Source organism: Fusarium sambucinum, chromosome II (genome assembly GCF_050947815.1).
Source record: "Fusarium sambucinum isolate potato_lamoka chromosome II, whole genome shotgun sequence".
NCBI lineage: Eukaryota > Fungi > Ascomycota > Sordariomycetes > Hypocreales > Nectriaceae > Fusarium > Fusarium sambucinum.
In genome coordinates this window covers 4,789,474-4,802,432 of record NC_139293.1, presented here as the reverse complement: position 1 = coordinate 4,802,432, position 12,959 = coordinate 4,789,474, and the positions used below count along the sequence as shown (strand labels likewise).

Genomic DNA, 12,959 nt, shown 5'->3' with positions numbered 1-12,959 from the left:
CCCTAGGCCACCAGCAGAAACTGTGTCGAGATCATCTCCAAGTACATCCGCGATGCCCATCTCCATGGACCCATACGAGAACGTTGCAAGTGCGAGCCCTGGCACGATGTCTGAGACCCTATCTGAAGTAACATTCAGCCCTGATAAGTATGACTTGACTTGTATTGTTGAACACCAGCTAATTCTCAAGTCCTCGCCCCTCCTCCGATATACTTAATCATCTTATCGAGATATATCGCCTCAGACACCACCTACAGCCATTACTTCTTTTCAAGCTTCCTGACCTAAAACTTTACCTGAATGCAGCACCAAAGTATCTTCTTGATAGTTTCCTCGCGCTCACCGTACGATATAGCACGCATGCCTTCTATTGGGATCAACAAGCTCGAGCTGTCGAATACTACAGTTCTTCCGCGCAGCAAACAGTTATCAGCCTTGCTTCACAGGGTATTCCAAGGTTGGAAGTTGTTCAATCTCTTTGCATGCTTGTTCTGGTTGATATCGCGGGTATGTTTCTGAAATAGTTTGCTTGAATTTAAAAGACCATACTGATCCTAAGTTCCAAGCCTGTAAGCCAGGGCGGGCGTGGATGACTATCGGAACTCTGTCTCGTCTTGAAGCCCTGCGCAAGATATCACAACCCGCACTTATTGAGTCATCACCCGATCGCGAAGCAAGTCTTGGATGCCATTGGACTGTATTTCTTTTAGAGCAGACTTTCACACCTCTGGAACGAAGTAGCACTCATGACGACAATGAAGCAAAATACCCAATAAGCGCGCCGATACCTCCATCGTTACCACCCGTTACCGACGGTGAATACCCACCAGATCTTTTCTCAGATGATGCATCAGAGGATCTTGGTATAACAGCATATTACATCAAGATCCTAGGAATATGGGGACATTTATCATCGTACCTTCACCAAATTCGAATTGGTAAAGCTGAAAATGCATGGGCTCCTGGTTCAATGCACTACATACTTTGCGCTCAGCTTTACGAGTACGATTCGAAGACGCCTCATATCCATCTTCTGCGAAGTGTGCACTTCACCAAGCGACAATCAACCGATTTGAACGAGCGCCGTGAGTACTGGATTCCATGGGTTCTACAACAAGTCACATCTCATGCGACTACTGCGATCCTGAACCATCCGTTTGTTCATCTCGTGGCGATGCGCGATCGACTGCATGGTCTCCCACCAAGGCAATTTCTTCAACAAACTGTAGATCTGACTCTATACCATTCAGCCTGGGTATTCAAGTTCCTTCGCTTCTGCGAAGAGAATAATGTTGGGATATATGATCCTTTGGTCGGTCATTTAGTGGCTGTTGTTGCAACTATACCATGGTTGTTCCAGCGTGCAATCGATCAAAAGATTGCACACAGAGCAAAGGACGATTTCGCATGGTGTAAGAAATTTCTTGAAACCCTCTCGACAACCTGGCCACATATTAGACACAAAGTGAGTTTAAAGTTCTCTTATAAAACAAGACTCTAACAAGATACAAGCTTGAGCTGCTTAAAAGTCTGGACTCGATCGCGGAGAACAATTCACAGTCGCCCAGCGTTAAAGGCATATCAATCGTCTTCCATCCGCACGTCTTTTGGGCGTTAGTCGATCCGAAAATTAGTCAGATAACGCCGTCAGCATCTTATACTCAAGGACTTGATCTTTTTCAGGATGGCACAATCCGGGTTTCGACGCATTATATACAGCCGTTAGTGGATATCCAAGCTCAACACTCTCAGAATGTTGGCGATATATATGATCCGTTTACATTGGATGTCGGGGCCTTGGAGCAGATCAACTTGGATGATGTTTTTGCGAGTTTCTTGCCTACACTAGACGAAACAGACTTATAGCAATATTGAACTCCCTTTCTTCTAAGCCATGCCTATTCTCAATTAGATATAGCTTGGTGTTCAGTAAAGCATCCGCTCACGTGCACGGATGCTGATCATTGCAAATTCTGATCCGCTCAACTCCGATCCGGGCCCATATAAAGCAACAGTAGACTCATAAACAGGCATGCAAAGGACGATTAGAAGCAATTCTTACCTCATTCATTTCAATCATCAGAAAGGAATCATGGACCCCAACAGTAAGATCGTTGTTATTGGTGCAGGCCTGTTTGGCCTCACGACTGCCAAACAACTTGTTTTAGAAGGTCAACAGAATATCACTGTGATTGACAGACATATGCCCCCTGTATGTATCTTTCCTCCAATTGGATGTACAACCAAAATGCTAAGTGACTATGCAGGTTCCAGATGGCTCAAGCTCAGATATCTCCCGAATCATCCGGTTCGACTATGCCGACAGCGACTACTGCTCCCTTGCATATGAGGCCTACCAAAAGTGGTCCCAGGAGGTAAAGTACAAGGGTATTTTCTACCCAACCGAGTACATTATCGCCGGCTCCAGAAAGAGCACCGAGAAATCTTGGACCGACAAGACGATCGCCCAATTAGAGAAGCGACAGCTGCCATACACCAGACTGCCAGATGCAACGGCTATAAAGCAGCAATTCCCTATCCTGACAGGAGATCTCGCACAGCCAAACTTTGAGGGCTATTTGAACAAATCTGGCGGCTGGGCAGATGCCAACAAGGCAATTAAGCAGCTGCGCGATGAGTGCCTTGAACTTGGTATATCTTTCATTTCTGGCCGAGCGGGAACTGTGGTAGGATTTGACAGCAATGCTGAAGGTGTTATCAAAGCTGTGCGTACAGTTGGAGGAACACCAATCCACGGGGATCACTTCATTCTTGCAACCGGCGCCTGGTCCTCGGGTCTAGTTCCGACCTATAACTCGACACTATCTACAGCACAAGCACTGGGTTTCCTCCGTTTGACGGAGGCTGAGATGATAAAGTACAAGGATCTCCCGATCTACGTGAACTACGCCACCGGATGGTTCAACTTTCCCCCTCACGAGGACACCAAGATGCTGAAGTTTGCTGTTCACGGTTGGGGATATACCAGAGCACCTTCTGCAGGAGATAATAATGCCGTTAAGTCTAACATCTCGGTTCCGCCTGCAGTTTCTCGAGAGCGCAAGAATTTCGTCCCCGCTGATGCTGAGCAACGTCTTCGGGCCGGCTTACGGGAGATCTTACCCGAGCTTGCTGATCGGGAATTGGAGAGAGCCGCCCTTTGCTGGTACACGGATACACCTACTGGTGACTTCATAATGGATTATCATCCAGATTACAAGAACCTTTTTGTCGGCGGAGGTGGAAGTGGACAGTAAGTCATTGTTCCAAAAAGACCCGATCATAGCTGACTTTGCTACAGTGCTTTTAAGTTTCTCCCAGTTCTGGGCAAGTGCATGACGGCGGCTATCAAGAAGACTCTCCCTAGTGACTTGTCTGAGAAATGGCGCTTTCATACCGAGTATAAGTATCGTGAGGATACTTTCTTAGGTGATGGCAGCCGGGGCGGACCTGCTAGACGAGAATTGAATGCCGCTGAGAAAGCAAAGCTGGATGGGGAAGAAAGAGCGAAACTGTAGTAGTGCACTGGATAGGTATATATATATTGTCAACTGATGCATTGCGTTTCACAGCCCCAAGATGTGATCGTTCACCAGTCAAAGTTTGGGCAACTCTAAACAGCTCCTCACTAGGTCTGGTGGCTGGTGCTGGAGGTCATTACTCCAACTGGACTTGATCAGATGACGCAGTTATGTCGCATACTAAGCCAAGCCTCCATTTCCCCTCAGTCAATGAGGGCCGCCCAGTTTCAAACCATTACAAACAAAAAGAAAATATTAATTACAGCAAATATGAAGCCGTCACCGTTCACCTTTGACCCTCGCGCTGATACATTACTCATCTTGAGAAACCCCAATGCCTCGCATCAGGAGGAATGTGATGCTCAAGTTGACTCAGAGCCCGAATATGAGCGCCTCGGCCCCGGTGAGGCGGGGTTGGGACAGATAAACAAAGCGCGTCGCGATTCGCCAATGACTCTGGAGAATGACCAAAGTTATCCGCGAGGATCTTTGGATGATGGCAGTTCAACGCAGATGGAGTTCCTGGTGTCATCGAGACATCTGAGCCTAGCTTCACCTGTTTTCAGAGCTATGCTTGAGAGCAAGTTCAAAGAGTCGCAGCTCAATGAGCAAGGTCTCTACGAGGTCCAAGCGTCCGAGTGGGATGCCGAGGCTTTTGTCATACTTCTCGACATCATGCATGGTCACCATCGCGACGTGCCGAAGCGTATATCCGCCGAGATACTTTCACACATGGCCATAATCGTCGACTATTATAGTTGCCACGAAATTATGGAGTTTGTCTTAACAGCGTGGCTGACCTATCTGGGACAGCCAAAAAGCTTCGTCAAAAAAGATCCTTTACGTTGGTTGTTCATATCTTGGGTGTTTAAGCAAGGAGTTTTGTTCACAGTTGCGACCGAGATGCTTCTGTTATATGACAATGGCAAATATGTCGTGGACTTACCCATACCGCAACCTATATTAGGTAACGAAACACCTTTGCTCTCTGTTCCTCTCTCGCTAACAATCCCTCAGATAAAGTGGACGACAAACGCCAATACGTCTTGAACACGCTGTTTGGCCATCTTTACAGTTACCAGCAAGACCTTCTAGAGGGAAAATCCGGGTGCTCCGAAACGTGTTCCAGCATGCTTCTCGGGTCTTTAATGAGGCAAATGCGTTGCAAGGGTTTGGCAGCGTCTAAACCTGATACATCATCATTCGAGGGATGGAGAGTAGAAGACGCGAGAAGCACCATTCTTGGATTGACAGCACCGCCTTGGCGTGTCCCTGGAAGGTCAACGGATCACCCTTGCACGTTGAACAAGTCGCTGGCCCCAAGAGTGAATCAGGTGCTTCAGCATGCGAAAGGACTTGACCTGAAGGACTTTGAGGGCAGCCCTTGCGCTATGTTTATGTCCATGAGTTCTTAGTAAGCTCTCTCATTTATATACTTAGTGGCTGCTCCTCTCAGCTACCTCTGTTACTCAGTTTGTTATTATAAACTCTGTACGTATTTCAAGGAACGATGTGCACTGGTTTTGGTGAAGATAGTTTAAATTTCAGTTTTGCTACACAACCATTCCTCCAATAATAGTAAAAACGCCGTTTATAATGTTTTTGACACTTGGTACTCTGGTATAATCCACTGTCCAACATGTTAGTCCAGGTATTATAATTTCGAACTGCAGAACTGACCAAGGAGGCTGCTCAGCAAGAGAAACCGCAGTCCATCTCAAGGGTTTGAGTGCTTGAACCAAACGAAGGGCCGTCCCAAGCTCCGACAGAGCAGCGAGGCGTTTCGTTAGAGTCCCAATCTTGGTCGCCGTAGGTGAAAGTGGCCTTGCGTATATGTCAGTCGAAATTTCCCAGTGGAAGAATGAAGCAGTGGCTTTCAGGAAACCTACAAGAGCACCACCGCCAAATGTGTTGATGTTGAGAACAGCAGGCAGATTCTCGCTCTCAGTCATCAGAATGCCGTCACCCCAGATGCTCTCCTTTGACCAGACAAGCTGCTGCTTGCCATCATAGGCGAAAACATTCATCTCGTGCGAACCCTGTGGGTTTTCACCGGAAAAGAGGTGGATGTGGACACCGCACCAGCCACCATTGAAGCGTTTGGCCAAAGACTTCTCGCTATCGGGTGTAGGAGCGGCCATGGTGAGACCAGTGAAAAGAAGGATGGACTTAAGCGAAACCATTGTGGCGGTGAATTTGTGGCAGTTGAGTTTGGAGAGTTGAGATAGTTAAAATCTGTAATATGAAGTGATTTGAGTACTGATGAGCTGATAAAAAATTGAGAATATCTGGAGTCTGCACTTGCGACTTATATATTGCTTCGACTGCCGCAAATACCGTTCTTTTTCCTTCTCAATATATTATTATCCAAATCCTCTAAAGATCCCTTAGTGGGGGTCGTGGGTACTAACTATCTGTGCGTTTGCACAGCCATACGGCCAGTGCACTGCTGAAGGATCTACTAAAAATCCTGTTCGTTTTAACTTGGCTAAAATTTATAGGGAAAATCTCGGTAGGATCATCTATGAAAATTGGTGAAACGTAGGATTGGTACTGTCGGCAATTTTTGAAGCATGAAACAAATATGGTGCTGATTATTCCGGCATGACCGATATTAGGGACCATCAATGTATGCCAACTTTATGATGCATTTTATGATTAACAATTAAATACAAGTAAAGGTTTCGAGGATTAATTTAATGGTAAGATGGTTCCCTTTTACCCCTCGCCTTTTGTTTTTGTTTCGTTTCGTTCGTCAATGCAATGCTGAGATATCCACACTATTTGACCTTACCGTTCTCAGCAACTCCACGAAGCTATATTATGCCTAAGTATATGGAACTGTAGCCGTCTTAAGCTTCATTCTTCCGTCTACATTAATTATTATAATTGTTACGATTCCTTTCCTAGATTGAAAGATGATTTCTAAAGCATATCCTTGAGTACGGATGTCCCGGAGCTGTGGACTTGTTGCTCATACTGGTGACAGGGATCTTCAATTCATCTACATCCGTTCTACCTTCTGCTTTTAACCTTTCGGGGCCTTTGTTAACACTAAATCTCAATTATAGACATGCTAGGCTTGCTTTATACCACGGTTGCGGACAGAAGAACACCATTGCTATAGCTCTTCGAAAGAACTGTGTCTTCCGGTCGACTTAGCAATCAATCCTATTATGGTTTTACCAGCCCTATTTTTGTAGATCCAGTCCTCATTGAGGATTATTCTTACTGCACAGCCTAAAAGGTTGCATGGATTGGAATATACGGTCCTGCCTAATGAGGATATGTGCCGTAAAAGAAGACAACAAAGCAAATCCTTCCTTCTAGCATTGATGCCGTTGTGAAGAGTGAGATAAAAGGACCACACCCAGTTGCGAAGATATAATCATTTTTCTCTACCAATACACCAAGTTCATCATCCATCAAGCAGCACATCTCACCGCCCAACATGGTCAACTTTGTTACTTCTATCACACTCCTCCTCACTGCTGCCTCTGCAGTTGTTGCTGCCCCCAGCACACTTGAGAAGCGCGCAGTGACATGCAGAGATGACCGCCCTAACAGTGAACTGGCCAACGTGCGTCTACAAGAATTCGCCTTCAGCTTATTTTTTGAACACAACTGACACGACCTGAACAGGCCAATGAAGCTGCCGCTTGTATTGATTACCTCGCCAGCCTAGGCAGCCAGCCTTGCGTTGCTACCATCTCTGGCCAGTCGTTTTGTCGACGTGGAAACACTCAAATCACTGGTCTCGCTAGGGGTGCTCCCACGAGAACTTCTACCTGGTAATTTACCCTTTCATATCATAGGATGATGCTTCTGTGTGGCTTTGACTAACCGTCCATATAGTCAGGAGGTGGCTCGCGGTGCTGGCTTTATTCTGGACAAGTGTACTCGTGGTGATGGAAAGGTCAGGGGTGCAAATGAGGCCTGGGCTAACGGCAACCTCCTTGTTGATATTCGCCGAGTTGTTCAATAAGGGGTCATTAGTCACTGTTCTAAAAGACCGCAAAGTTAGTCTAACTCTACGTGGAATAAAACATCAACCATTGCCTTCTACATATTTTCTGTGTTGTATCATCTAATGTGACAGACTCGTCTTTTGTTTAGGAAACAAGGGATAAATAGTTAACACATTTTTACAATGACGAAGTGCAATTTGTGTTTATGCATACCAGTGTGGTAGTATAATTTATCTCGTCAATTAGATATTTGTCATATTCGCAAACGCTCTTACCATCCCTCTTCCACCGTCTTGAAGTAAGACTCAACATTCCATGACTTCTTGATCAACCATCTCTCAATACTTGTGTCATCTGGCAGATTACCAATCTCAAATTCCCACATCCTCTTCTCGATCATGGTCTTCTTGTTCTCAGGTGTGGCTCCCTTCTTGTACCTTGTCCAAGTCCAACCCTTTCGCGGCTTCAAGTCCTTTCCAAGACCATCTGACTCGTACTCGCGCTTCCATCCCTCCATAGCCAAAGGCTCGTATACTTGGATAGGCTTTTTCAGTTGCTTGTTCAAGCTACGATGATACTCCTGTCGGAAGTGCACCGACGGATGAACTCGCTCGACAGTATAACCTTCTTCGCGTTCGTAATAGTCCATGGGAGTACGGATCACAGCACTGCCCATGGCTTTGTACTCGGCAGTGTAGCTGTCATCAATATTTCCCAAGAGCCATTCCTGGCTCTCCCAGGCCTTTAACTTTGGGTCTCCAGGGCTGTGGATGACGCCGTCAATGTCGGCAAGTTGTAGCTGCAGTGCTTCCTCATCTAGAGCCAGATGCGGGCGGATACGATCAAGCATCCACGCGTAAGCCACGCTTGAAAGCCTTTCGTTGTCTCCCTTGGGTTGCTTTCCGCCCTTCTTATCCTCATCACTCAGGGCGTTGTCAGAACTACCTCCACCGACATTGATATGGGCACCAGGAAACCAGCATTGCACAAGCTTCGTTGTCTTGTTGTCCCCCTTGACACACCAGAGACAAGGTGAAAATGGACCACGACGTTCGTCCACGGCTAGAGCATGGTATGCATGTTTGACATCTGTAATGGCGAATTAGTGAATGGCCACGAAGAGAGTGAGTTAATGTGAATCAAATGGTGTAACTTACTGGCACTTAGATCCGTGTTGTGGAACTGGTATGCTTTTCTAAGTCGAGAGTTATCGATTTTGATCCAGTGACCCATATCGGGAATACCTAGTGCGCCGACGGTATCCCAAACACCGATGACTTGAATCACAGTGTCTTTGCCAGGACAAGCTACCGCTGAAGGACTGTGGGCTTCGAACCTGGCCCAATGGTCAGTCTCGATAAACGATTTACTGAAGTCTTCTCCGCGGATGAAGTCGCCGTAGTGCTCCAAGAAGTGGGCCATCAGGTGTGATTTTATGATGCCGACTTCTTGGACCAAGCCAGCAGTTGAGCGGACAGTGAAGGCTCCGCGTGAGAAGCCAAAGAAATACAATTCGTCACCAGGATTGTAGTTGGCGACAATAAAATTGTAAGCTTCGAGGACATTCTCTAGGAGACCAAGACCCTGTGAACCTGCTATATGTGAGCACTAGTTTGACCTGACTATAAAAACTGTCGCCTACCTTGTCGTTTTGCCTCGACGCCAGTGATATCGCCTGTGCCTACACCAGCGTCGTAGTATACCAGTTGTTGACGCTCATTGCCTTCACGGTCAAGGCCAGCTTTGGCAAGGACACGGCTGATACGAGTGACATTGGAGGGGCAGCCTTTCTTAGGATCAATCGTTGTGGAGGATTGCCAGGTTCCATCACAACAGATGATGATCCTCTTTGGCTTGGAAGCTGAAGTCGGACGCGAAATAAAGTCCTTGTCGTAAGTGCGTGGTTGAGTCATGTTTCTGAAGGTGGGATGATAAATGATGGTGAATTTAGTTCTCAAGCAAAGTGACTATGTCGACATTATATGTGCTTCTCAACGCTGGTCGCTCAACCGCTGAAGCTGAAAAAAGGCCAATTGAGGTAACATGCAGCACGCCCCAGAAACCAATATTACGGCGCTATACCAGCTAAAGGTTCGGTACGAGCCGTCTATCAGGCCTAGAACGTCGAGATCCACTTGGGTTCATGATTCAATTGGTTCTACTGCCAGCTGAAGTCTTATTTTGGCCTGGTCTTTGTCCAGACTTCAATAGTTTGACCATCGGTTTCAATAGTTTACTGTACAAAAAAGGCGAGATGCAGCTATTTAATAATCAATATGGATATTGAAAAAGAATAGGCAAACCGAATGGCAATCATGTTCAACTCTGCCGAGGCTACTTATCAACGGGGTTAGACTCATTTGCCCCCAGTCTAATCTTTTCGGCCGTGTCTCAGGGATACAAAAGATGCCGCTTGCTTCCGACAGGACTAAGAGCTTTCGGTACCTTGCTTGATTCTCCGATCGATGTGCCTGGGTCAAAAACAATATGCAATAAGGGTAAGCATACCAACAGGACTCAATCTCCGCATTCAGACATGTTTTGACAAACTAGTTATGCGCATAAAAAATAGATAACTCTTGGATAAACCCAATAAACTATCTGGTATCATCCATTCATTTGCACTTGCCGTCATCAAGAAATTATGAAATTTTAAAAGATCATCAGATCATCAAGCTGGGAGCAGAAGTTAAAGGCCTAGTCGTTCTGTTAGTCTCGAAAACCTTCCCTGAATGGCTCAATGTATATACCGATGAGTCAAGATCCAACCAGTCAGTTGGTTGCCATTGACTTAATGGATTCATGATCGACATGAGACCAGAGCTGGATGATTCCTGGTCTTCAAACATGGAACCTAACTCGTCTATGGATGTCCCGGACTCATGCTCGCCGGAGAGGAGGGATTCCTCATTGCAACTCAACATCTGAATTGCCCTACCAGCATGTTGTGGACCTTGTCTCGCCTCTTGACGCAACTCCTCAATGATGATGCTGTATCTCCGGCTGGCAGACTCGGCAGAAATTGTCCTTGCCAAATGGTTCTGACATTTTTCTGCCAGAGCAAAGAGTGAGGTGTTGTCAGAGTCTCCTGTCTCATTGTTTCTTTGCTGTATGTCCCAAACATACACCACTGCTAGAGCGCAGAATGTGACGTATGGCATCCACCACAAAGCATGGAACAGTACCGATTGCTCAGAGAACATGGAATCAACTATCTCGAGGGCAAGCTTTGCTGCGCTTATGCATTGTGTCACACATTCCTGCAGGGCGGGACTGCAGTTTTCTGAATGGTCGAGAAGGAACGGTCGGGTGGTATGCATCACAGCATGGCAGTAGGCAAGCTTCAAGGCCGTGGATTGTCGAGAGAATATTGGTATAAGGCTGGACGGGCGCACGGTGCCAAAATGAGGCGGCAGAGCCTGTCTCCATTCGTGGAGTTGTTGTATAAAGTTTTGGGCGGCCGCGAGACGTTCCTCCGATCGCATTTTCTTGAGGGAGTAGACTTGGCGAGATACATTCTCGATGATTATTGCAATCCTGGAAAAATATGAGACTTGGGAAAACTGGTAAGTAAGTATTGAGTTTCATACCTCGCATGGAAAATTACTGCATCAACATGACAGTCCATCGCAGGCTCGGCAAGCGACGGCCCTTGCGGTGTCATATCTTCGTCGTTGACTCTGTCTGGAAAATCTTGATCGGTATCATTATCATGGTAGAATCGGGGTCGGCCAAACACAACTGCTAGGTACTTGTCAAGAGTATAAAGGACCCAAAAGGTTCGCTTGCGACACTCGGAGATTATATAATCTGTTGGCTGTCGGCCCCCATTTCTATAGTGATTGGACTTTCGATGGAGACCCAGCGCTGTAACGATGGGCACTGTATTTCCGAATACATACCAGGCTTGGTTCATTCGGGATGTCTGTAGTAAATACAAAACTTGCAGTACACGAGCCTGTGCAGATTCCAATCGTGGCAGCCCTGTCTCTTGAGCTGTCAGATCTGATGCAGCCAGGAAGTACTGTTCACTCTGTTGAGAGAGTAGAGACATCCCTGGGATTGATCTTTGCTCTGTGATCCTGTGTTGACGGAAACTGGCAATAGCTAGGATACTAACGACAATGGCGGCTTTTGCGTGACCAATGTCTGTCTCCAAAGGCTGCCCATTGTGCCAGTTGTTGATAACACTGTCGAACCACAACCGACAGTATTGTTGATGCAAAACTCGATAAGTCACAACACAGTTCTCGAAATAATAATTGAATAGTTCTAGAGCCGCCGGTTGAGTCACGAACAGCAGGTTTTGGTCCCCTTTTGTGGTGAAAGGTACATCCCCAGCCGACATGAGGGGCTGGGAATTTTCAGCGCCTGTCAACAGACCGGAATCTGTTTGCTGGCTCTGTTGAGCCAGCCTCTTCCAAGCTCGATGGATAAAAGTCAAATTTGACGTCGGATCAAAGAATTGACCCTCTATCTCTGCTGTTTCTAGTCCAGAAGGACCGTGAGAAGAAGATCTTGTGGTGATGACCTCTGTATTTTCTTCCGCAAGGTTTGGCGGCCGAACAGTAGAAGCCGTAGAACTCATGGAATGTCGCTGTCGACTGACTGTAGGCGGTGTTGGCGGCCTACCTCTGCGATACAGAGATTCATATTGGCAGTTTACTTTTCTCTTGATGCATCCATCGCAAGGGATTGTCCCGGAACATTTGAGCTTTTTGAGCTTGCAATGGTCGCAAGCCCGGCTGACCTTTGAGGCCTTCCGGCGATTTTCGGATTCACGAGATGCATCTGGAGAAAGTGGTAGAATCCTCTTTGATCGAGAAGTCCCAGTATTCGAGCGTGTTGATGTTTCGGACAGAGGTGTTGAGGTTACAGGAGTTGCCATTGATGATGCTCGGATTCACCGGAAATCTGTGGGTGAGAGTTGAAGAATCCGAGAGTTTTGGGAAAACGACCAGGGTACGGGGTTTTGACTGCCCGGACAAGTCATGTGGGGCATTTCAGACATGATTGGAAAGGGACCTTGGATGGGAAATATTCATCCACTTTGACAGAGACGAGCAGCGTCATTACTTCACTCATCACCACCCACGCCGTCCAGCCGTGTCCAAGCTCCGGTAATCTAACCAACCACTGCAATTAGCGTCGGAAGCAGTCTAGACCCTCTTATGTTCAAAAAAATAGCTTCTAGCCCACATAAGATCAGTATGCCATACCCTATAGCCGTGATTATTTCCTCCACTTCATTGTTATTTCGTGAAAACATCATTAAAAAATTAGGTAACGAGTGATTTCAAGACTTCAAATATTCAGGTTAAACTTCTGCAACGGTATGTCGTCACAATTCAATTCGTCAGCTCCTTCAAGCGATGTAGCACAACTTGTTCAACCAATAATAAGCATCGTTAGCTACTCAATGAACTTCAGTTTTGCCTGGGGACGATTGAGATTGAAGAATTAATTCTCC

The 12,959-nt window shown here is 46.5% G+C and overlaps 7 protein-coding genes across 7 annotated transcripts; 4 read left to right on the top strand and 3 right to left on the bottom strand.

Moving 5' to 3' along the window:
* Positions 1-106: 106 nt before the first annotated feature.
* On the top strand, positions 107-1,866 carry FSST1_008543 (fungal specific transcription factor domain-containing protein; the record flags this gene model as incomplete). The annotated part of the gene is made up of 4 exons (XM_083225435.1): positions 107-147; positions 191-507; positions 567-1,465; positions 1,513-1,866. The coding sequence occupies 4 exons, from the start codon at positions 107-109 to the stop codon at positions 1,864-1,866; spliced, it is 1,611 nt and encodes a 536-aa protein (XP_083084504.1).
* Positions 1,867-2,092: 226 nt separating this feature from the next.
* On the top strand, positions 2,093-3,518 carry FSST1_008542 (NAD(P)/FAD-dependent oxidoreductase; the record flags this gene model as incomplete). Its single annotated transcript, XM_083225434.1, has 3 exons — positions 2,093-2,212; positions 2,268-3,253; positions 3,302-3,518. 3 exons carry the CDS (start codon positions 2,093-2,095, stop codon positions 3,516-3,518), a joined length of 1,323 nt encoding a protein of 440 aa, XP_083084503.1.
* Positions 3,519-3,791: 273 nt separating this feature from the next.
* On the top strand, positions 3,792-4,936 carry FSST1_008541 (uncharacterized protein; the record flags this gene model as incomplete). The annotated part of the gene is made up of 2 exons (XM_083225433.1): positions 3,792-4,488; positions 4,539-4,936. The coding sequence occupies 2 exons, from the start codon at positions 3,792-3,794 to the stop codon at positions 4,934-4,936; spliced, it is 1,095 nt and encodes a 364-aa protein (XP_083084502.1).
* A 277-nt stretch (positions 4,937-5,213) lies between these two features.
* On the bottom strand, positions 5,214-5,704 carry FSST1_008540 (uncharacterized protein; the record flags this gene model as incomplete). The annotated part of the gene is made up of 2 exons (XM_083225432.1): positions 5,214-5,345; positions 5,411-5,704. 2 exons carry the CDS (start codon positions 5,702-5,704, stop codon positions 5,214-5,216), a joined length of 426 nt encoding a protein of 141 aa, XP_083084501.1.
* A 1,268-nt stretch (positions 5,705-6,972) lies between these two features.
* On the top strand, positions 6,973-7,506 carry FSST1_008539 (uncharacterized protein; the record flags this gene model as incomplete). The annotated part of the gene is made up of 3 exons (XM_083225431.1): positions 6,973-7,101; positions 7,164-7,312; positions 7,377-7,506. The coding sequence occupies 3 exons, from the start codon at positions 6,973-6,975 to the stop codon at positions 7,504-7,506; spliced, it is 408 nt and encodes a 135-aa protein (XP_083084500.1).
* Positions 7,507-7,760: 254 nt separating this feature from the next.
* FSST1_008538 (T6SS phospholipase effector Tle1-like catalytic domain-containing protein) lies at positions 7,761-9,402 on the bottom strand (the record flags this gene model as incomplete). Its single annotated transcript, XM_083225430.1, has 3 exons — positions 7,761-8,578; positions 8,647-9,081; positions 9,132-9,402. 3 exons carry the CDS (start codon positions 9,400-9,402, stop codon positions 7,761-7,763), a joined length of 1,524 nt encoding a protein of 507 aa, XP_083084499.1.
* Positions 9,403-10,141: 739 nt separating this feature from the next.
* Positions 10,142-12,377, bottom strand: FSST1_008537 (transcription factor domain-containing protein; the record flags this gene model as incomplete). The annotated part of the gene is made up of 3 exons (XM_083225429.1): positions 10,142-10,186; positions 10,240-11,026; positions 11,080-12,377. The coding sequence occupies 3 exons, from the start codon at positions 12,375-12,377 to the stop codon at positions 10,142-10,144; spliced, it is 2,130 nt and encodes a 709-aa protein (XP_083084498.1).
* Between the last annotated feature and the right edge of the window lie 582 nt (positions 12,378-12,959).